The sequence below is a fragment of the Girardinichthys multiradiatus genome, chromosome 3 (assembly GCF_021462225.1).
Source record: "Girardinichthys multiradiatus isolate DD_20200921_A chromosome 3, DD_fGirMul_XY1, whole genome shotgun sequence".
Classification (NCBI taxonomy): Eukaryota; Metazoa; Chordata; class Actinopteri; order Cyprinodontiformes; family Goodeidae; genus Girardinichthys; species Girardinichthys multiradiatus.
The window spans coordinates 12,994,580-13,019,899 of NC_061796.1; the positions used below are offsets into that span (position 1 = coordinate 12,994,580).

Here is a 25,320-nt window from a genome sequence, read left to right on the forward strand (position 1 = left end):
TAGACAGGATTCACAGAAAGGACTACAGTTCTGCCACAAACCCTGAAACAGCCTGGTTCCTGATGAAGGGAGCCGGAATGGCAGTCTCTCCGTGGAAGGAACAAACCTTAGCTAACCTTTTCCAGGAACCAGGGTAGTTTTCTGGGGCTATTTTTTAACCCCTTTGTTTTCACTGCATTCACGAGTGTAAAATATAATAATCAGGAGAGAAGTTTGCCCCAGAAAAGGAAAAATGCCCACTTTTTCATGGGGGCACAAGGTGTGAAGCAAGGGCACCATCACAACATTACGATGCACAATATTATTATGGCAAATGACTGTAATGGAGTAAAGGTTGTCTCTTATACTCCAAGTGCAAGTAAGCTTCCCAGATGCACAGTTCTAATCATGCAACTCTCCGTTCTACTGCGGTACGAATTAACACAGGAAAATGGCAATCAGTTGACGTCTCAGTCGGCTACTAAATAATGAAGCAACGAAACAAACCAACCCCACCCCCCCCCCCCACCCCCCACCCCCCCCCCCCCCCCACCCCCCACCCCCCCACACTACGATTAGTTGTAAAGGCATTGACACTAATGCAGCTAATGATAACACATGTTATGTTGGCGGCGGACTGAAGCTGACAATTAGAGCAGAAAAAAGCAGGAATCTGTAACAACCTACCCTGCTGCTGTAGCTGATCACTATAAAAAAATCTGCTAAATGATAAGAAACACAGGAATTGAACAGGCTATTTGCATGTCTCAGATCCTTGTTTAGACTGTAGAAAATCTGTTTTGTATGCAGCAGATCTATGTTTGTATTGAAACAATGCATATTAGCACAGAATGATCTTTTATTCGTTCCTCAGTAGTAACATTTATTTGTATCAACATCAAATGGGCTGCAAATGGAAGCACACAGAGGCACACTAAAGATAAGCCGTTATTAAAATAAGTATATGACTGAATCAAAACTACATACTTCCAAAAAGGATATTAACATCTATACCAAGTGTTATCTAGCCTGCTGTTAAATGCTATATATTTCCTAAAGCCGGGCTGAATTGTCCCCTACTTGCCCTAATTAAGCAAGTTTAAACATTGCCATATTGTAATTAATCATGTTTTTTTGTTCTCAGCCAGAAAGAGCAATGTGCTTTCAAAACATATTTCTGCAGCATCGAAAATACTACCGAGTATTCTTCTTAGTATAGGTATCGAGTTTGAAGTTTTAGTATTATGACACCCCTGATAGGTGGGAGCATCAAAGTGACAGATGCACGAGACCAGAGAGGGGAATGTTTTGTAACATTTTTGTAACATTTCATGTTTAACCTTACATTTCATCCCATAATTGCTCTGTATTCTCACAGATTTAGCTTCACGGTACATATATTTTCAGCTGCTTGTATTCAAGCCTCCCTCATTCAGGACTCTGTATCTGTGCAAGACAACTAATTGCAGCAACACCCACATCATTTGTCAACACAATCCCAGGTGGCTACACCTGTGTGCAACTACAACTGTCAGACACGCATGAGTAAACAATGGCCCACCTGTGAATACCACAGCTTGATGGAGCAGCGGTGAAAAGAAAAGGACGCATTTCAGACATGCAGACATCTGAAATCAAAGCCGTCCAAATGTTCGGGCCAAACGGTGTTGGGCAACACCCAAATGCTGGATTGACATTAAAATTGTTCAATCCCTGATATTAAAATGTATGAAGACAGAAAATAAAGGCTAAAAACACCGTGATCTCATGCTGCACTAGTTGGTTTCCTGTCGTGTTCTTTTAGTAGTGGGAATTAGTTTATTCCTCTAATTTAAGTCACAATTATTCCTGAACTATCTTTTTCTAACCTTCTTCTACCATCCTGGATCGAGTTTTAACCGGTTTTTGATACCACCAATCAACCTTAGCTGTCCATCCTCTCTATCACTGGCTTAGTCGCTCTCATTCTCCCTCATAACTTCCTCTTTTCCATCACCTCCCCATTCCTTCACCTTTATCCTCCTTTCGCCCATCGCTCTTGCCATCCCGAAGCTCCTCTCTCCCCAATTTTTCACATCCTTGACACATTCTCCTCTCCTCCTTTTCCGTCATCCCCCCTACTCCCCAAAGCCCACCTGGATAATGCATTCTGAGCCTCTCCCCTCCCACCCCGCACTCCTTCACACCAAATTTAATGTGGGGCAGTGTTGTGATGAGATGAGGGAGCAAATGAATAAAACAGTGGAACCAGTGCTGATGGCGACTGCACTCGTGAGACTCGCGCTTCTGATTTATAACACCAGGTGAACGTTCAGAAGCAGGTGCAGGTACGGCTTGGCCAGATTTACATAACGATTAAAGAGAAGCACAAGAGGGTCTTTGCTGACAAGAATTTTTTTTGTTTTTTTTTGTTGGAGATCTGGAATAGACCCAGGCTGCCACCCAGAAAAAACACAAGGAAAAAACCCTAAAGTGTGATAGTGCAACATTAATGCATGCACATTTCCCTTAAAGGTGGGCTCCGAGTGATTTCTAATTAGCCTCTGTGAGGCATGGCAGGGAAAAAAACGGAAGAAATCAATTTCCTATTTGGGGCAGGTAGAATGATCTACTGAAGGGCTAACCCCCAAGATAGACCTTATCAGAACGATAGTCCTCCAACTTTTTAAGACAACACATACAGACATGCCTCAGTGCATACTGAGAAGTATCTGAAGGGAAACAAGTGGTGGGATCATGGCAGGGGAGGTTTTAATCCCCCTGACTTTAATTAACCTACCATGAATGAGGTTGTCACCAACAGGCTAACCTTGTAGACTTCGGTGGAGGAAAACAGTGATATAATTGGACAAAATTAGTTCAGTCTGTGTTTTCACTCATGTTCCCTTGTTGTGGTTTATGAAAAATTTATTTTCAATCGTTAAGAAATTTAGAAAACTATCCCGTTAACATTTTGGATTTTAGTTTAGCCTTCTGAGACCCTCATAACATCATCAATTATTGCTTCACTGTCAGTTTAACAGAACATTTCAGTTGGATCGTTGCACTCTGCAGCTGAGTTTGCAATCTTGCCTTGTTAGACTGGTCCTCACGAAAGAGTCTAAAGAGAAAAGTATCTGATAAGTTCAAACTATCTTAAATAGTCGCGTCCAAAGTACGGCCCGTGGACCATTTGTGGCCTGTGGACTGGTTTCGTGAAGCCCCAGACTGTGATTCAAGAATGATACAAATTTGGCACACTAGCACAGGCGGTTGATGCAGCCTTTTTTTATTTTTAATAAAAGGCAAAATTATAACAGCCAAATTAACATTTTCCTTTAATTTCATAGTAAATAGCACCTTATCTACCCCTTGACTTTCACTCAAAAGCACACATTGTTGCAGCAAAACCTGCCTTTAATTCATTTTAAAACTTGGCTTATACAACAAGCATTTTTGAACTTTGAGTGACCCCAATGCTGTTCTTACTGCTGAGAAAAGACTAAACAGTTTTCTATTTCTTTAATCAAGTCCAAGAGTTGCAACCTGGAAGCCTTTCTTATAAGTGTGCAAACATCCCTTTGCTACAAAACAAAAATCAAAATATGCCATTTTACGTGTTAAAATATTGCTTGCTTAGTTTATTGTTGAGCAGGTAGAAAAAAAAATGTTTTTTGTGACTTCACTATTTTCTTTTTATTATATTTTTTGGTCCACAAGTAATTTAACATTGACAACTTTAGCCCACATGAGAAAACATTTAGACACAACTGATCTGGGATTTCAGTAGAGGGCAAGTATCTATGCGGTAGCGTCAAGCAACAGTGGAGAGAAATCTTGGGTATTACAGTGCTTTCACACCAAACCTTTGGAACGCTCTGTACAAAGTCCGGTTTCTGGAGTTGATCACACCGGTCACACCTGAAACATGCCAGAGAAAGGTTCACTAACCCTAACTTCATAATGCACTTCATACGTGTTTCATATTTGGAAAACATACAGTTGCATTATTAGCATATACTGCAATTAATCTGCATGTTCTTCCCTCCTCCCTCATCTGTCTAGGTGATGTTCTTACTGCTCTATGAGCTGGAGTACTTTACAGGTCAATGAGAGTCAATCATAAGGGCAAGATGTATTTTTGCTGTGCAGAGTGTGAATGCATTGGAGCTGAATTATAATACTGTATCAAGTACTGCGTTTAAGCGGTTATTTGCAACATCATTATATCACACACTGATGTTGCAGTGACAGTTGCAGCCCTACACAAGTAAAATGTAAATTAGTAAAACACAATATGCACTACTCTAAAGGCCAGGAGGCAGAGAAACTATCCTACGTGTCTTGAGGAGTTTCAGAGTAAAATACAGACTTCAATTACTTGTGCTGCACCCATACAAATTACACGACCAATGATATTGAGTCCACTGGATTAGATCAGCAGTTTCTTAAGAACTCCCTGGAGCAGATCTCATTTTCGTTGTTTGTTTTTATAATTCTATTTTCTTTTTAATTTCAGCTAACAACTAAAAATCCAATTTCACTATTAGTCATTTATCATCATATTTAGAATGACCAGAAACCAAAAGGCAAAACCATGTGTGTCTTAAAGGGATTTTATTTTTTAACCAAGGCAAAGTAGTGCATAATTAATAAGTAAGATTTGCACAGACCAGATTTTTGCACATGTTCTTTTCAAAATAGCTCAAGCTCTAATTGGATGGAAAACTTTTATGAATAGCAGCTTGACACAGTCTTGACATAGATCCTCAGATTTCTGGTCTGGATTTCGACTGGGCCATTGCAACATAAAAATAGTTTGATAAACCACTCCGCTGAAGATCAGGCTGTAAGCATGGTGTCATTATCCTGCTTGAAGGTATATCTCTGCCCCAGTTTTGAGTCTTTTGCAGCCAGTAACAGGATTTCATCCAGGATTTTCCTGTATTTAGCTGTGTCCATTTTACCATCAACTCTGACCAGCTTCCCTGTCCTAGGTTAAAAAAATAAATAAATAAAAAGGTTCCACAGGGTTGGCTCCGGCTCACTAGAAGGAGTAGCTGTTATGAAATCCGAAGGTTGTGAGATCAATTACAGATTATGCCAAATGCTGATGTGCCATTGGGCACGGTACATCACCACGAGTTGCATACCGATCTGTGTAATGTGGTATGTGTGCACATTTGTGAGTGCAACTCTGTAGCCCAAGTCTAAAAGTGCTCTCAATGGTCAGTTTGTTAAAAAAAAGCACTACAACCTAAATCAATTTGCCATTTACTCAAGCATGATGCCGCCACCACCATGTTTCATCGTGAGGATGGTGTGTTTAAGGTAATGTCCAGTCTTTGGAAGTAGGCAAACATGTTTATCGGGCCAGAGCCCCCTCTTTCTTTCTTTAGGTTTCTAACGATTTCTTAAGGTTTTCTGTCAACAATGGCTTTTTATCTTACCAATGTTTAACTGAACGCAGAACTAATCGTTTTTCAGTTGACAGATTATTCCACCTGAGGCATGGGTATCTGCAGCTCCTCCATAGGGGAATCACTGGCCTCTTGGCTGCCTCTCTGATTAATTATCCTCATTCCTGTTCCCTCAGTTTATGTGGACAGCCATGTCTTAGTAGGCTTGCAGTTCGCTTTCCATTTTTGGATGGTAAATTGAGCAGCACTCCCTCAGATTTTCAAAGGTCGGGATATTGTTCTCTAAACGAACCCTGCTTTATGGTTGTAATGTGACAAAACGTGAAAGAGTTTAGGGTCATGATGTCAGGATCTGTGCCATGTCTGTTTGTTTGGTGCTGTTTACTCTGCTTAGCCTCTAGATGGTGTGGAACCTGGAAGAGAGGTGACAGGTGTTCTCTATCCCCCTGATTACCTGCTGAGGAGTATTTAAGGAGGAGGCTGCCAGCAACTCATTGCCAGAGTGTTGCCCTTAGTGGTACAGCTCAAGCCACATTACCTTTGTCTTGACCTTGCCTTGTACTTTTGGTAATTTTGTATTTGTTACCTTGCAGGTTTACCTGAATCTGACTTTGCCTTCTGCATTGAACCCTGCCTGGGTTACCATATTCTGGAAAGAAGCTATCTAGCTCCATGAACAAAGACTCAAGCCTCTTATTACTTCGTATTACTTCGAATTATTATTTAAGAATTTAGATCCAGAGTTATCCCTTGCTTACCGTCCTGTTTATTTTACAGTTGGTATCCCGGTTCCAGTTCCCTGCACATTTCATTACACTGTAAATAAACTCATTACCGTTAAACTCTGTCTCCTGAATTGCTTTCTGCATGTGGCTCAAATCTGTTCGAAACATTATGACACATGAAACCTTTTGCAAGGCACTGTAAGGCTCAACTATTAATGAGTGAATAAAAGTACTGAAGCTAATTTATCATGTGATCCTTGCTAGACTTTTGTTTTGTTTTGGAAAAGAGAAAAAAAGATCTCATGTAACCCTTCCATTAACAGTGTTTTAAATCAGTGCAGGCAGACATCCCTTGCAGTATCACATTTCTTTCTTTTTTTTTTTTTTTTAAATCCAACCACCACATCGTGAAACATCTAAGTTGAAGCTACGTGGCTAATTGGTTTGCTGGGAATGTAAACCGAGGCAGCAGGAGTGACATAAATAACAAACACCAAACAGAGACGAGGATGCCAATCATCAAAATCTTACTCGTTAATGACTGCAGGTTGTTTACACATAAATGAGGGCGAGATTTGTTAGTTTTTCTTTTTATTATACATCATGTTAGAACTGATGTAGGTAGCTGACAGTCAAACGTCCAACGTAAATGCTCTAAGAAAGAAAGAAGACCATTAGGTGTTGTCCACCCAGCCTGTCTACAAAAACAGATGTCTAAAGAAGCAGAGCTCTCTGCAAAACAAGTCTGGATGAACCCTGTTTGTTTCACCCAGCCTGACAACTGTTCCCATCCTCTTGACCAATGAGAAGCATGACTTGAAGCTGGACAGAGAGTCTGGCAGCTAGCTGCACCTGCGTTGGACACTTAGCTTGTAACTTGGATGGAGGCAGAAGGACAAGCAGAAGGAAGGGGCTGGCAGCTAACTTCGGAGGGGGAAACCACGAAAAAGATACCACAGACGTAAAATGTATAACATGTAATCATACAAATACAATCATATGAGCACCTAATGCCAAGCTGTTAGCAAAGTTTGATGCTCATACCATATTTGTCAGTGCAAGGGGATTTTTCTAATTAGACAAACACTCCAGAAATGGTTTCCTTGGCTGTGAGACTACTGCAGTCTTCCCAAAGAGGAAAACCAACACCCAGAACTGGCCAACGAAACAAACTGATCCATTTCTGGGACATGATTATCCCAACAGGACAGTTGTTGAGCACCCCTATATTTCTCTTCAACAGCAGATAAATAATTACCCTTCAGGAGGGAGGAATAAACGGATGATTTGGTAACGAGGGGGTAGAAGGTGAGTTGATGGTTTCAGAAAAAGAAAAAGGAAATAGAATTAAAGAGCGGAGACAGCGCTTACATGTGGCGAGTCTGGAAAGCGGCGGAAAAAAAAAAGATGGAGGTACAGTAGTAATAGATGAAAGTAGTAATAGATGAAAGGTGTACTTCCTCCTGTAGATGAATGGGAGAAGGAGGAATTGGTTTGATAAAGTGCCCCCCTAACAAACTGAGGAAAACGACAGGGCCCTGTCAGTTTGATACATCTATAATGGTGCTGTGAGGCTTTCGTATGTATTAATCTGAGATGTCCCATTTGAGCAATTAATAAAGCTTACCTAAACATTGTTTAAATATGAATCTGCCATGCGTAGTGCAAACTGGACATTTCCATTTACTGTATAAATGGAAATAATTTTTCTTTTCTTACCATCTGATATTAACTCAGACTAAATCTTCCAGTTTTAGCTCAGTACAAAATAAAATTATCTGTATTTTTTAAATGCTAGAATTATATGGCAGATTTTTTTTTTTAAACTTCAAATTCAGCCGTTTTCACAAACTTTCTTAGCAGAGTGGGTAGAATTTACTTTTAAACCATATGACTTGGTTTTAACATTTTGGGCAGCCTTTCACAAGCTTCTCACAATAGTTTGCTGGAATTTTGGCCTATTCCTCCTGATTTAACTCAAAAATTAAATCCTTTTCCAATCAGCTAACATACTATATCAAAGAGACGCACTAAACAGCAACATTCTTCAGTGTGGAAGCTTTTCTGACGGAAGACGGCTTAAAGTTAGCTAAAATTACTATCAATGAAGGAGTTTGTAAACAAAGTCAGAGTTGGTGGGACCTGCCAGGAACACCTCCCAAGCGGTCCATGAGGCATCCGGTATAGATGCCCAAGCCACCTCAACTGGCTCCTCTCGATGTGGAGGAGCAGCGGCTGTACTCCAAGCTTGTCACCCTATCTCTAAGGGAGTGCCCGGCCACCCTACGGAGGAAGCTCGTTCTTTCAGTCATGACCCAATGTTCATGGCCATAGGGGGGGTCTATAGTCTGAAGTGCCTGAATAATGCCTCCCATACTGTGCACCCAAGTCTACATATGGCAAATGATGGGAAAATAAACATATATAGTGGACATGGTCCCAAAAGGAGACAGAGAGCTACAGAGGAAAGTATACTGCTCAAACAAATAAAGGGAACACTTAAACAAGATAATATAACTCCAAGTAAATCCAACTTCTGAGAAATCAAACTGTCCACTTAGGAAGCAACACTGATTGACAATCAACTTCACAGCTGTTGTACAAATGGAATAGACAACAGGGGGAAATCTTTGGCGATTAGCAAGACACACTTAATAAAGGAGTGGTTCTGCAGGTGGGGACCACAGACCACTTCTCAGTATCTATGCTTTCTGGCTGATGTTTTGGTCACTTTTGAATGTTGGTGGTGCTTTCACACTCGTAGCATGAGACGGACTCTACAACCCACACAAGTGGCTCAGGTAGTGCAACTCATCCAGGATGGCATATCAATGCGATGTGTGGCAAGAAGGTTTGCTGTGTCTGTCAGCATAGTGTCCAGAGCCTGGAGGCGCTACCAGGAGACAGGCCAGTACACCAGGAGATGTGGAGGAGGCCGTAGGAGGGCAACAACCCAGCAGCAGGACCGCTACCTCCACCTTTGTGTAAGGAGGAACAGGAGGAGCACTACCAGAGCCCTGAAAATGACCTCCAGCAGGCCACAAATGTGCATGTGTCTGCACAAACGGTTAGAAACCGACTCCATGAGGATGTTATGGGGGCCCAACGTCCACAAATGGGTGTTGTGCTCACAGCCCAACACCGTGCAGGATGCTTGGCATTTGCCAGAGAACACCAGGATTGGCAAATTCGCCACTGGCGCCCTGTGCTCTTCACAGATGAAAGCAGGTTCACACTGAGCACATGTGACAGACGTGACAGAGTCTGGAGACACCGTGGAGAGCGATCTGCTGCCTGCAACATCCTTCATCATGACCAGTTTGACAGTGGGTCAGTCATGATAACGGCCCTCCATGTGCTCGCCAGAGGTAGCCTGACTGCCATTAGGTACCGAGATGAGATCCTCAGACCCCTTGTGAGACCATATGTTGGTGCTGTTGGCCCTGGGTTCCTCCTAATGCAGGACAATGCTAGACCTCATGTGGCTGGAGTGTGTCAGCAGTTCCTGCAAGATGAAGACATTGAAGCTATGGTCTGGCTCACCCGTTCCCTAGACCTGAATCCGATTGATCACATCTGGGACATCATGTCTCGCTCCATCCACCAACGTCACGTTGCACCACAGACTGTCCAGGAGTTGGCGGACGCTTTAGTCCAGGTCTGGGAGGAGATCCCTCAGGAGACCATCCGCCGTCTCATCAGGATCATGCCCAGGTGTTGTAGGGAGGTCATACAGACACGTGGAGGTCACACACAATACGGAGCCTCATTTTGACTTGTTTTAAGGACATTATATCAAAGTTGGATCAGCCTGTAGTGTGTTTTTCCACTTTAATTTTGTGTGTGACTCCAAATCCAGGCCTCCATTGATTAATACATTTGATGATTTTTGTCTGATTTTGTTGTCAGTACATTCAACTTTGTACAGAACAACGTATTCAATGAGAATATTTCATTCATTCAGATCTAGGATGTTATTTGAGTGTTCCCTTTATTTTTTTGAGCAATGTATTTACCTTGTTAGAGTTATTTTAACAACAGATGGTCGGACGGCAGCCTTACTGAGTAAATCCGTTTTATGGGAAAATCAATCTTTAGCTGATTACAGAGACAAAGTAAGTCTTACCTAATTTTCTGCTGGGCTGTCAATAACTTACTCATGAAATAACATATAATAATTGTGTGTGCTGAGTCACACCTAATTAGATTTGCCATTGGTAAAGTTTGTCTGTTTAAACAGTGAAAGCCATGATGAGAAAACATGAGGGCTAACTTCTTCCTGATTTTATGGACTGAATTACACTGCCGTAGAGAGAGACGACAAGGCGACTTCTGTTTAGCATTTTACCCATTTGCTGCCATCCTTAATATTAAAACCAAATCAATCCAACGAGTCCAATAAAGGCTCTCCTGATAGGACCCCAAGATTCACAGCCATGTGCTGTCATTTGCAGAAAAGCATTACCAACAAAACTGACTTTGACTAAAAAATATCCAGTCAAATCACTAAAGCATCAAAGTCATTTAGTGCCTTACAAAAGTATTCACCCTCTTTTTAACTATTTTGTTAACATTCCAACCTGTAATCTTAACGTTTTTTATCTTATTTTATGTGACTATATAGTTAGTGGTGACGTGAAAATGTCACCATGTCAAAGGAATAAAATCCTTTCAGAGAAGAAGAAATGTTTTCTCAAAATGTGACGCTGTTTCTGGCTTTTTGCTCTTATGTTTTTAAAGCTATTTAAAAATCACTAATGCTGTATTTAAAACTGAAAATTAGCATGTGCATTTGTATTATAGGTATATGTATTTGGAAGGCAATGTACCTGGTATGATTCTCAGGATGGATTGGAAATGTATCCGTATGTCAGGTAATCTTAAATTTAAGTAGTGTTCCTACAGTTTATAATCAGATTAGCCTTGCTAGCCAATGTTCTCCTCTGCAGTATTTCCCTTTTATTCACTTAGCCTCTCAGGAAATCCAATTGTAAAAACCCAAAGGTGTGAGCTGGTTCTCCTTCAGCATCTGCCATTAGATGCATGAAAACATACGGCCATGACATAACATGAAAAGATGCCACAAAAGTCCTCAACAGCCCCAAAAACCGTGAGGTATTGAACCATTTAAAGCTAAAGAAAACTGACAATGAGTTGATGGAGCAATATGGACATTCTCCAACTTAAGACTATTGTAAGCATCACTTATGAGGCTGAATGTGTTGTAAAAAAAAAAAACATTTGCAATTGATGAAGACAACATTTCTATTGGATTTGCAAGAACACAGAAGAGGTTGTTTCTAATGCTTGTGTCTCAGTGGGAGTGGATAATTGAACAGACTACCTTCCACAGCTTCATTCATGCCAACATCCTTAATAATCTCTCACTACCAGGATACCAGGTCTTTGTAAGGCATTGTCACTGATACTGCAACAAAAGACGAGGGCCGTGTATTTTATTAACATGCTCCTCATGCGCTTCTGTTGCTCAAAATGCCTTGGGAGTCACTGGCTGTAGTTCTGCACATCTCCCTCCATACATTTAGTCAATGATAGAAGGACAGTGTGCAAGGGCACAACAGATAGGAGAACTGGTGTCCAGCCAAGGCTCTTTATATCATTCTTTTTCTTCATTGTTTTATCTCCATCTGAGGCTCTTTTCTGCTGCGTGCACTCTGTTACTCGTCTTCCGTCTGCTTTTCGCTCATTTTGGCCGTACCTGCTGCTACCGACTGCCCTGTGAGCATGGCTCCACACTGGCACCTGTTGGTGAATCAGTGGCATTGGCACATTTGCGCACACGCGTGCACACAGAAACGTGCTTCCCTGCAAACACTGGGAAAAAAATTAAATAAAATCAGTCACAAGGCTGTCAATCCAAACCATTGTTCCTTAGGAGATAGATAGCAGGAGTCGTTTTTATCTATAGAGCCTGAAGCAGCGGGGAGAGAGAGTGAGATGACACACACATCTTGATCCTGACTAATGCAGAAACAAACAGGGCAAAGACGCATGCAGACCTTAGAGGCAAACAGTATCCAGGGAACATGCTGCTGTCAGGTAGGAGAGTAGCAGCTGTTCAGCTGAGAGTTTCTGCATCCAAAGTTATAGCTGGAGGTTGAAGATTAGCTGGTAAGCGTCTGAGTTTATACGGACAGTACCATGTACCTTTGGAGATTGTAGCGGGAGGCTTGCAGTGCAGCGCTTTAAAGCCTCCCCAAAAACACCCAAGCTGGCAGAACAATTTAAGTTGTTGAACCATAAGGAGGCTGTGTTTGACTAACTCCAAAAACTTCACACAACCAGCAGAGAGGACCTACAAGAAGGCAAGGCGGATCATGCATGTTTCACCTGGGAAGACTTAGGAGATCTTAGATCAGACCGGATGCTAGAACATATCGGCTCCATCCATTCAAGGCCTCAGACAGTCACCTTCAGACAACAACAAAAGTAGAAAGCTTTATAAGAGACACATTACGGCCCCCTTATCACTATAACAAGGCTCCAGAACGGGACCTATTCGGTGGCACATGCAACTAGCAATCTTTTTTTCCTTCTCGTTTGCACGGGTATGGCTGACATTTTACATGGCAGCTCTAAAGTGGAAAATTGAAAGTGTTTTTGAAAATGTTTTGCTTCCTTTAAATATTATGGACTCTACTCGTGAGCTTACACTGCCAGCGATGGAAATGCATCTGTGTCCCAAACCCCAGGCAGCATCTCCCAGCTAGAAAGGATGGGCCACAGAGCCGGAACCAAAATGTGTCCAAAACGGCCAGAAACATTTAGTCCTTCTTTAAAGACCAGTTAACCCAGTTTCAGTGGGGTCGATGCAACAAGACAGCCAAAAACAAAATACTGGATTTATTGCAACGGACGTGTCTAATTCATGGATTTTTGTCGTCGGACCATCAGAAATCTGAGCTAAGAGGCTTAAAACACGGCAAACATGTAACTACGATGCAATTGCTGAATATTGCAGTGGTGATACAGATTACAATTAAACCAAACTTTCCTGACGCTTTTCTTTCTTTTTCATCATTTCGTCGTCGAACAAAAAACCCTGCGTCTCTAAGAAACAAAGAGTTTCAGGAAGTTTCACGAATCTAAAAGATGCAGGGAAAATTTCTCTAACACTGAAAAACTTATCAATTAAATAAAGTTTGTGGTCACTGGTTTGCATTTGTTTGGCAACCATTCAAATAAAGGCTGACATTTACATGCATCCTGCAGTAGTTCTTTAAATTACTGCCAAAAATAAGAAAATATATAACTGTTAAAGATGAATGTAAAAGGCAAGAAAACTGTACATTTTAGAAACCTAATGAATCACTAAAATAGCAGTTTACCATGACAGTCATTTTAGTTAGCGATGGCACCGATCCAATTCAATATCAGACCCATTGAGGACATCGGTCTTGGGTCCGATATGGTGCTGTGGGATCTGAGCCATTCAGTGATCCAGACAGCATGTTCTTGTATTATTGCAGGTCATATTTTGACATTTTACTCTTAAGGGTTAAGCTGCATGCTTGCACACCTAAAATATAGCCAGAAACGAGAAACTAGCAGGAGTTTTTAACATATAATAGGAGGTACATTTAAACATATAGGTGGAGCCTGTTACAGAAGCCCAGTGCCAGCACTGTGCCGCAAAGCATGACCTTCTTTGGAGATATTTTAGTGCTGAAAAGTAGAAAACAAGACAGATGTTTCAGTGTTTTAGACAAACATTCAGAGGAGCAGAAGTTGTGTGGGACTGTTACAGTAGCAAGACCTCCAAAGCTCTACAGAGGAACAAAAAGGAGCTTCAAGCAGACAACAGGAAGGGTAAGTGGAATAGAGAAATGGCTTTTTCCCCCTAATAATCTCTACCTGCCATGGAGCATAAAGGATTTGGAAATGTCAGGAGCTTATTTGAAGAATATATTATTAGTATAATAATCAACAGAGATGGACTGCTGCTAAGCTAACTGTGCTAATCACTAATAAACATTACGAACAATTTAAAAACTGTCAGCCAACCTCTATATTTTATGTTCATGGCTCAGTTTGACTAAAGTAGTGGCGTTTCTTGTCTCGGTCTCGCACACAAACACAGTGTCGGCTCCACTCATGAATAATTAATGACCGCTTATGGCAGAGGAGCTTGTAGCGTGTGGGGGAATGTGTTTGTTGCTGGATGTGGAAATGCTTTATGACAATTTTACCAACATTAAAATCCAATAAAGCAAAGGTTGACAAGCGTAGCATTTTTTTTAAAGCTACTGTTTTGTTGTGAAGTCTAATGTAGCAGCGCCTGTGTCTGTTTGTTGTTTCACCAAAACATATTCTGGTACAGGAAATATCAGCAGATTTTTTAAATCCTGGATTATATCCAAAAGAAAGACCTTGCTGAAAGCACTTTTCATTTTTATTCAGTTATTTATGAAGCCATCAGGTTCATTTTGGTCAATCTTTTTGCTATACAATATTTTTTTCGCTATACGTTTTCTGAGTTTGAGTTTGCAGCGGACCATTGGGCATCAAAAAATATGTAACAGATCATTTACCGAAGCAAACAACTCTGGACCATTAAAAACAGAGCGATCACATCCGAATCATATTCGCTGCTTGGGAGGCTAACAAGTAGATTCCAAGATTTGCTTGCAAAGGCACAGATCTGCTTGACATTGTTGAACATATTTACTTCAGGCAAATGCTGTAGACTGACCCAAATATTACTGCATAGCATGGACTAAAGCTTTTAGATGACGATTTGATCGAGAATTCCCTAAGATAAAATCCTCCTACGCATCCGTTGTTACGTTGACAGGCTTGAGCGAAACACTTCAGCTCTGCCTTTTGCTACAGGTCTGCAGAGGGTCGAGGCAGCTCACTCCACCATTGGCGCAGATGAAAAACCAACAATTAGCTGCTGCAGAACACATGAAAGAGACAGTTGACAGGCCCAGCTGGTCAGCTGTTTGCGTGGGTAGATAATTCAGACTGGAGTACAGGAACAAAATGACCTTATGTACAGACATAAAACCAATTTTCTGTGATGCAGCTGATCAACAGTTTCACTTCTGTCATTGTCTCTGGCTTTGATTTAGTGTATTAACATCCTAGGGTGGACAGAAATCATCTTTTGGAAGATAGGAAAGCAGCATTTTGTAGTGTGATCTAATACTAGATGGCATGTTCTCATTTAGGAGAGCAAAAGTTGGCAGCAACCAGCGAAAAACTTTGAATTTGGTGCCGCACCGTCAGACAACATGGAACCTATTGCCTTTTGCAGATGGATCAGGATCCCTGTCCGGAGGAATTCTGTCCTAACTTTGTAAATCTGCCAGGATTCACAGCGAGGCACTCGTCACTGAAGCCCTCGTTAACTTTAGAATGACAGATGGAAAACACGGCCCATCAAAAGTCAACGTCCCAACACGCTGTGTCTCCCACTGATACAAAACACACACCAGGCCAGCGTTCTTTACACCAATGACCTTTAGCTACCACAGGTGAATGTGTATCCTAGCTCAGTTTTTGATGGCTGCTCATTAGCAGTAGAGGCCAGTTAGACTCCTCTCCCTGTCCACCTTTCTCTGCATCTGCTCGCCTCCCTCTGGTCCTTCAGACCAGCTTGAAGCAGCTTCTGTTGCACTTAACTTGGAGCGGGTAGGAGTAGGGGCTGATAAGAGAGGGGCAAAAGTCTGAGGACCTGGCCACAGGATGTTAGCGGGGGAAAATGGATGCTTGCAGGAAACGACTAAATGAAAACCTGAGCAAGTTCACACCTTCCACCTGTAAGCTCACACATCAGCCCCGACACCGACACGATAGGACACCTGGCATATGATGAGCCCAGTTAGGAGTCAGTCAGGTTCCTGAAACTGTGCTGGTGCCTTGTGAAAGTATTCACAACCCCAGACCTTTCAAATTCTGCAACAATACAAACACAACCTCTATGCATTTAATTAGGACTGTATGTGACAGATCAACACAAAGTTCCTAATTGTGGTCACCTCATCAGTAACGGTCTACCTAAACTGAGGATTCATCAAAGAAGCAGCCACGAGGCCCAGGGTTGCTCTGGGGGAGCTGCAGACATAAAACTCCCACTTGCAGTCTGAGCACGTCACCTGTTTGCTGTATCCCACATTCGGCTTGACCCAGACGGGTCAGGTGTGACCCAATATTCAACTTTCTGAAGTCATGCAAAACACTGTGTGGTGTAAAACTAACACTGCACCATCACCTTGAAAACAGGATAGATGTTTCTCTGAACAAACACACCTGAATGCGAATTACCCTTAATACTTAATATAATACAGCCTTTAAAATGAGGAGCTAACTAGCCTGTTTGAGGTAGGAAATTATGGAAAACACGCAGGACACCACCCCCTTCAAGACTGGAGTGGTACACCCCTGCTTTAGATCAAAGAATATTCGTGTGTTAAAATGGCTTAATCAAAGGCCAGACCAAAATACAAAGGATAATATGTGGTAAGACCTGACAACTGATGTTCACTGATCCTCGCCATACATTAGTACTAGCAGTCCACAGTATTCAGTATTCAGGCTACACTAGTCAGATTTTCAGCTGTTGCTCTATCACATAAAATCACAACAGACCAAAAAAAAAATAAAACAAATAAACTTACTGTGTGAATACTTTTTTGAGGCACTTAATCAAAGAAACAAACCAATATTCAGCCATGTGATATATTTTGACCTCTACCCCTCATGGTCTGAAACTTAAGCAGCTTATCTATTAAAAAAAAAACACACCTCCTAAAACTAATTCTCAACTGGACATCAGCGTTCACATGAAAACTTATTTTCAGCCATTCTCGTACCATTTTGCGAGCCAACGACGATAAGATTCCAAGGCGATAAACGTTTTGACCCCGCCGTCACTCAACACAATCAGATAAAATAACTGTTTTACCAGCCAAAAATAAAAACATATTTTCCACAGAAACGTTTTTAAACGAATGTTTCCCCTGCCATCTGGTATATCAACCCGAGAACTCAGAGCTAATTAAAATCCTTATCATCCCAATTTGCAGTTTATAACGGCGCACGGCAGAATTTAAATGACAAAGAAGCTGTTATAGGTAATGAATGCAACAAGAAAGTGGTGAAATGTTACTGAAGCATTCAAATATGAATTTATCATCAACTGTCACTGCAGCCAACGGGACTCCACAGCTCCGCTAAAATTTCCTACAGAGCTGGTGTTCAACTTAAGGCTCAGTGAGGGGGTCAACTTGCTTTCAGCTACCTTCATCAAAGTCTGCGTCATCCTCGGTGTGCTGGGGGAAGGGGAAGCAGTTGGTGATCTCCAGCCGGTCGTCGACAACCAGGCCCAGCAGGACGCCTTGAACCACCTCGCTGCCCTGGCCCTCTTCCTGGTAGTGCTTAATAATCTTCAACACCACCTGTGAAAGCAGAAAAAAAGCCCAACATCACTCAAAAGATTTAACTAAAGCAAGAGGAAACGACTGAAGAGGGAAGTTAGGGAGGTCTTTTTACTACCTTGCAAGAAATGTCATTTGATTTTGTGATCCGGAGTTTAATTTCCTGCTGTTTCTACTTTATTATCCTTTGATTTATGTCATCAAGTTTAAATGCATCTCTGCTTGTCAAGTCGGCGAGTCCTGATTAGTCTGATTTTGAGTATTTTCGTTCACAGGTTTCTTTATCAGACGCTAAAAGGCTTCTTTTGCCGACTCATTTCTCCCTGATCTTCAGCAGGCTGCGTTTTACTGCAGCACAAACAAAAAAAGCTACTTCATTAACATAAAAGAGGACAATGCAGACGTGACCTTTGAATATAGTTAGTTGCACTTTCAAAAATAGATGTTAAACAAATTACCTAATCACGTAATGTATGCTGTGTGAAGGCAATCCATTTTTCAATAAGAGTTCCTTAAGCACACAGATGCAGCACTTATAAAAACGAATATACTTCTACAGTTTGTTAGAAAATTAAAATACTGAAAATATGAGGAGTACGCAGAAGCTGAAAAGATTGCTCCAGTCAGTATAGCATAAAATGTTAATAAGCACCGCAGGGAATCCTTGTACACCAGCTTTTTAAACAAAGGAAGCATTTTAATCTGTCAAAATGTTCCAAACATGTCGGGGAATCTGTAGCACGCACACACACACACACACACACACATACAACATGACGCTGAAAAAGTCCACGAATGCTGCTCCTCCTGATGGCTTCCCGGATAAACCAACAAGCAGATATCTCCTCTGAAGCCTGCATTAGAAACCACTTAACTACGTCAGATAAGAAACTGCTCCGCACTAATTTCTCAGTATTTCTATGTTCGTGATAAGAGTTTCTACACTTTCTGGTATGAAGGTCCTGTTTTGTATTAACATATATTTGAATGCTATGTTTTTACAGCGCCTTGCAAAAGAACTGATACTGCCTGAAAGTTGTGACAGTTTGCCTCATTACAAACAGTGTTCAGTGTATTTTATTGGAGTTTTACATGATAGATCAGCACAAAGTGGTGCAAAATTCTCTGGCATACTTTTTTTCAACCTGTTACCCTTAAATAAAATCCAGTCTAACCCAACTTACACCAGATGTCACAGCTAAGCAAATAGGGGTCCTTCAGTAAGTAATTAAATCTCAATATAATATATATATCTTCACAATTACACTCGATGTTTTTTTGGTTAATCGCATAAAATTCCAATCACACACATTGAAGTTTGTGTTTGCACCATGACAAAATGTGATAAAGTTCATGCAGTACGAATACTCCCTAAGGGGATCTGCATACTGTCAGATATTTGTTGGAGGGTTGCAGTTTCAGGCACTGTAACTGATGCATATTCATCAACGCTTCTTGTTCAAACTGCAGTGCTAAAATAGAGAGCAACACAGAAACGCAACACCAGACCTAAAATCTACATAAACTCGCAGACGACCCTCCTGGTCCTTATTGGCCTCTATCCTGCATGCCTGCTTTAAAACACTTGATTGAAACGAATAGGTCATTAAAAAGTCTCTGCTGAACCTGCCGACACAGGGAGGAGGCAAATTAATCATTTAAAGAAGGTGTGCTGGAACAGGGGAATCAACAGAAACATGCAGGACAGTGCTGCCAAAGAAGCTGAGCTGGTGAACCGTGGTTTAGAAGCCTGTTATTCAGACATAAAACCCTTCTGCTTGAAGGGTTAAATTAAGTCAATTCTAGACTGCAGACAGAGGACGATGGAGGTTTGCTCTATTTAAGACAAGAAGATGTCCAACCAAACCAAAAATCATAGATAAAGCTAAGATGACTAAGAAATCCTGCAATCGTTAAACGCTGGTTACACTAAACTGTATGGGATAGACTCCATGCCTCCGCAATATAACAGTGTAATCAATCTTATAGTAGTTTTTAGATGTTTTCGTTGGGCATTAAACATATTGAAATACATAAAAAAAAATATAAATAAAAGTAAGTTTGAGCTTTGAATTAAAAAACAGATGCCATCAGAATTTCTTTGCAAATACTAAGGATAGCACATAAATGTAGTTAGAATCCAATAAAATCACCAAGCAACTATTTAGGAAGCCATTGAACTCAGTACTGCAAACAGATGAAAGACTTAAAATATAATTTCTGCATCAAGTCAAATGAAGCAGAGATCAAAAAGATAAAGTACAGTGTTGTAAGCAGAGTTTGATTTGGTCGGAGGTTGTTATCCAAACTATCAATAAAAACAGAAATGTCAGCAGATTCCAGATTGCAGCAGATATTTGACTCTCACAAAACTATTTCATCACAAACCTGCAAAGACAAGCCCCTCTCTGAGCCGTTCTGTCTGAGAGTGTATTCACACCAGGAAATCCCTTTGGTCCGCTTGTTCGGTCCGGACCAAAAGAAAACTTTCTTTTTTTTCATTTGGTGTGGTTTGTTTTCACATTGTACTTTTTGCAAGTGAACTATTACTTGTGGCGATCGTTGTTCCCATTGGACAGAAACAACGGGGGCGGGACAGAGCAAAGACTCGGTAATTTAGGAAAACAGCTGTAGACGTGCTGCGTGCAGCACCTCTGTTCTGCATATTTGTGCCGTTATTACAGCTACAATATTATTGAGAGAGTCAAGAGCAGCTCATTCAACACAGACTTTGAGACGTTCCATTTATAATGTTGGAACCCCGTCAGAGAATGCGTGCTGAATGCCAACGTTCTCTACGTGCCTTGTCTCACAACAAGCCAGTAGCGTTGCTAAGCAACACACAGCTTATCAGGTGTGATTACCTTACAACACACACCTTTGCTACCGGCTACGGTGGCTTTTTATGTCCAAAGAAACGTACGCCTTTTGTAGTTGGTTCGGATCGGGGCCGGTTTGTATTCAGACCATAAGCGAACAGCACCAGAGTTCGTTTGGAAGCGGACCGAGACCACCTCAAAAAGAGGGTCTTGGTCTGGTTGTTTGGTCCGGACCAGGGTTCGCTTGAGTGTATTCACACCTGCACAAAAGGTCCGGACCAAGGGAGGAAACGGACTCTGGTCCGTTTAAAGCGGACCAAAAGTGGCAAGTGTGAATACACCCCGAGCCTCGTTCAGAAATCACGTGTCAAGCCGGTCATGTGCCGCAAATATGAGCTTTCAGGAATCAAATGGGCACCACAAACCCAAAGAACTCATGGCTAGGGGTGGGTACCAAATTCGGTACTTTTATAGGAACTGACCGTATTTCGGTACTACCTATTCATGTAAAATGAAACGGTACCATGTTTCGGTACCTAAACGCATCATTGAGACACTGATGGAGTGGAGAAGCGGGCAAATTTACATGCCGGACATGAACACAGCATTGCACGCACAAGAGCGTAATGACGTCAGTAACCACTGCTACCGTCAACAAAGAAAGCGCTCGAAAGTATAGCTCCACTTTTCAAAATGCGATGCAATTTACACTTGCTGCAATATTTGTGATGCGAAGTTCAAGGCCAGCGGCAGGAATATTAATCATCTGAGGAAGCTCCAGGTTGAGCACAAGATTTTTCTCAAGGCTGAAGAGTGCAGAATTTTCGTGAGCCTCAGAACTACGGCTACAACTCCTGCATTGAGCACCGCTGGCAGCCTGTATCTGTTAGCAACTCGTCGTCTGCACACAGCAACATGGCTGGGTTTTAATTTGTGCATTATTTAGAAAAAACACTGCGTAGTCAATTGAGGGTTTTCATGTTTAAGAAATGTTCGAAACAATTGAAATGTTTCAACATATAAACTTTAATGAATATATCAAAACAACACCCAGCTGTTTGTATTGTAAATAAATGTTACTCAGAAAATTTTTGAGATTTTATTAAATGACTCATTTATTACCACATAAACACACACAAAAGTACCTAAAATTGGTACCATTGAGAACTGGTATCAATTCCCAGGCATCAGTACCATATCAGTTCAAATGTGAAAGGTACCCATCCCTACTCATGGCGCTGAGCTCAGCAGGGTCCACACAGATTATGAAGCATAGCATGTGTCCCACATCTCCCAATATAAAAACTAAATCACATCTGCATCAGCTCTGGTCATTTTTGTAGCTACATCACTACTGAAGAAACTACCCCTGGCTGTAGTCTACTAACTGGTAAATGACCTGTACTTGTATAGCACTTTATAAACTCCAAGGACTATTAAAACGGCTTTACACTACAATCAGTCGTCCACCCATTCATACAGTGACAGTGGTAGGCTATGTTGTAGCCACTGTTGCCCTGGGGCAGACTGGCAGAAGAGAGGCTGCCATTCAATCGGTCCTCTGACCACCATCAGCAGGCAAGGCAGGTGGAGTGTCTTGACCAAGGACACAATGAATGAGACAGACGGAGCGGCGGTTCAAACTGGTAACCCACCAGTTGCCACCCTAACACCTGAGCCCCCGTCACCCAAATTAATTGTTCTGTCAGCTGTTTGCAGAGACCTTACGGCCACAGCTACGGGCAGCCGCATCGACAATAGATGCGGAGAACATGGTCCACTCGGACTCTATGTCTCCAACATCCCCCGGGATCTGGTCGAAGCTCTCCCGGAGGTGGGAGTTGAATACATCCCTGGCCGAGGGCTCTGCCAGGCGTTCCCAGCAGACCCTCATTATGCGCTTGGGCCTGCCAAGTCTGTCCGACTTTCTCCTCCTCCAGCGGATCCAACTCACCACCAGGTGATGATCAGTGGACAGCTCAGCCCCTCTCTTCACCCTAGTGTCCAAAACATGCGGCCGAAGGTCTGATGATACGACAACAAAGTCGATCATCGACCTCCTGCCTAGGGTGTCCTGGTGCCAAGTCCACTGATGGACACCCTTATGTTTGAACATGGTGTTCGTTATGGACAATCCGTGATTAGCACAGAGGTCCAATAACCAAACACCACTCGGATTCAGATCGGGGAGGCCATTCCTCCCGATCACGCCTCTCCAGGTGTCACTGTCGTTTCCCACGTGGGCGTTGAAGTCCCCCAGCAGAATAATGGAGTCCCTGGGAGGGGCACTATCCAGCACCCCCGACAGGGACGCCAAGAAGGCCGGGTACTCTGCACTGCCACTCGGCCCGTAGGCTGAAATGATAGTCAGAGACCTCTCCCCAACCCGAAGGCGCAGGGATACGACCCTCTCATCCACTGGGGTAAACCCCAACACGAGACGGCTGAGCTGGGGGGCAACAAGAAACCCACACCAGCCCGCCGTCTCTCCCCGTGGGCCACTCCAGAGTAGAACAGAGTCCAACCCCTCTCAAGGAGATGGGTTCCAGAGCCCACGCTGTGCGTGGAAGCGAGCCCGACTATTTCTAGTCGATATCTCTCGACCTCCTGCACAAGCTCAGGCTCCTTCCCCCCCAGCGAGGTGGCATTCCACGTCCCTAGAGCCAGCCTAAGCATCCGGGGATCGGGCCGCTGAGGTCTCCACCTTCGTCCGCCACCCAATCCTCTTTGCACCGGTCCCTCACGGTTCCCCCTGCAGGTGGTGGGTCCACTGGGGGATGGCCTCGCGTCTCTCGTTCGGGCTTGGCCCGGCCGGGTCCCGCGAGGAGCAACCCAGCCACTAGGCGCTCTCCGACGAGTCCCGACCCCAGGCCTGGCTCCAGGGTGGGACCCCGGCTCCGCCGTACCGGGCGACGTCACGTGCCTCGATATTTTATTCTTCATGAGGGATTTTACTTGTTAGTAAAAGGTATGATGATATTGGTGAATGTTGCGATGACGATATGACATGCATTAAATAAATTATTCAGAAGTGTTGATGTCTCTTTCCGTTCTACTCATCTGGTAGGCCCCAGATGAGTATTCTATCCAGCTACCACAAAAAACAAATAAACAACTCAATATTTCTATCTCAACCTCATGATTTTAATGACAACTTGCTTGTGGCACCATCTGCTTTATTGTTACATAAACAACTTAGTTGTAGTTTCTTGACTGCCTTACTGCCCTTTACCTTCTATATAAACAGCATAGAGACCGCTTATTTCTATTTTAATATCACGGTTCTGTTGACATCTGCTGTTTTTGCAATGAAACGTTTTGAGTGTAGTTTCTTAATTACTTTGGGTGTACTCACACCAGGAAAGTACTTTGGTCTGCTTGTTTGGTCCGGACTAAAAGCAGACTACATTTTTTCATTTGGTACACTTCGCTGTCACACTGTTCTTTTCGCAAGTGAACTACTTGTAAATAAAGCCATGCAGGTGACAATCATTGCTCCCATTGGACAGAAATGATGGGGGCGGGGCAGAGCACAAACCGGGAAGCGGAGGAAAACATCTGTGGCAGTTCTGCACATTGCCAATCACAGATGGGTTGAGTGGTGCAGTAGGAAGCACCACCTGCAAGCTCCATCCCTGTGCATCCAACATGAACTAGCATAAAATGCCAGCTGGTATTCAGAACCGCTTGAGGAGGCAGCGACATCTACATCTTTAGGGGACAATACTAAATGCGTAGCTAGAGATCTTTGAGCATTTATGGTGATATATACATCATATATATATATTAAGTTAATTTATCATTATAGGGACTTAATTTTTAGAGCTAGGCAAAAACACTGTGTATGATTTAGGAGGTATTTTAGCCTCTAAATCAGTGTCACTAACAGCAATAATGGTGTACTTCTTCACATATAAAAAATATGGCAACCAATTAAAGAACATAGAGGCATACAAGAAACGTGAAAGAAAGTCATGCAACCTGTCTACATGAACAGAACGTGGTAAAAAAAAAAAGCACAGAGTAGACAGGGAGAGCATAAATCACACTGATAAGAGTGTGGGCAGGTCACAGCCAGAGGCATTAATAACACACACACACACACATATACAGGAGCAGAGCGGGGTGGCAGTTCTGCACCCATGATCACAACAAAACAAGCAACACCACTATAAGGGAGCCCTTCCTGGTTACAGCAGCCCCCGCGCTCACACGAGGGCCGTCCTAGGAGATGATTTATTTTTGCGGAGTGCCGGACTTCTCATGCAACAAGTTAAGAGCTGGGGGCAGTAAGAAAAGCAGTGAGGAAAGCGATGATACGAGGTGGAGCAGAGAGAAAAACAAATCTCATTCCCTCCCAACCCCACTGCTTGAGCTTGAGTAGGACGTCTGAGACAGAGAAACCAGAAGTACAAGAAAATACCTGAGAATGGGGAGCAGGAAGAGGGGGGGGGCAATGGCACTGGAATTACAGGCTCCCTTGTGCACCTGTTCAAGCTTTGGCTTCATTTCTCTGTGATACAATAGTTTTTTCTAGTCCTCTATCCCATCAGTGAGAGCAGATATGCTTTCAGCTATCTTAACTCTTGGCAATCTCTCCATCCCGCTCTTATAAGGCATCCTTCTGGGAACAGATGGGGGGGGGGATAATTGGCTGAAAACATCTGCAGTAAGGTCAAACAAAGGGAGCAATATTCAAGTTGGGAGAAATTCCTGAGTCTACAGAAATGCTTCAAAGGCGGATATGAAGGGGCATCCGTAGTACAAGGAAGGGGAAGGAAGGAGTGAAGGGGGGGTTCAGTAGATTTGTAGCCCCAGCTTCCTGGTGCTAAGTAAATGCCATCAGGTATTGTAAGCAAATCCTGGAAAGCTCACAGGTTGTAGAAACCTACAAGCACATGCCCCCCCCCAAACAAAAAAAATCATCTTTCAATGCTACAGTCTCTCTCACAGACACAGATTTATTGCTCTAGCTCACCAGCGGCTAACCCAGCAA

The 25,320-nt window shown here is 42.6% G+C and overlaps 1 protein-coding gene across 1 annotated transcript in view; it reads right to left on the reverse strand.

The window, feature by feature from the left end:
* Positions 1–25,320, reverse strand: part of LOC124866342 (eukaryotic translation initiation factor 3 subunit H-like) — an 86,693-nt gene that overhangs the window by 56,164 nt on the left and 5,209 nt on the right. The window contains 1 exon segment of the mRNA XM_047362090.1: positions 17,370–17,526. Within this exon segment, the coding sequence (XP_047218046.1) occupies positions 17,370–17,526 (157 nt within the window).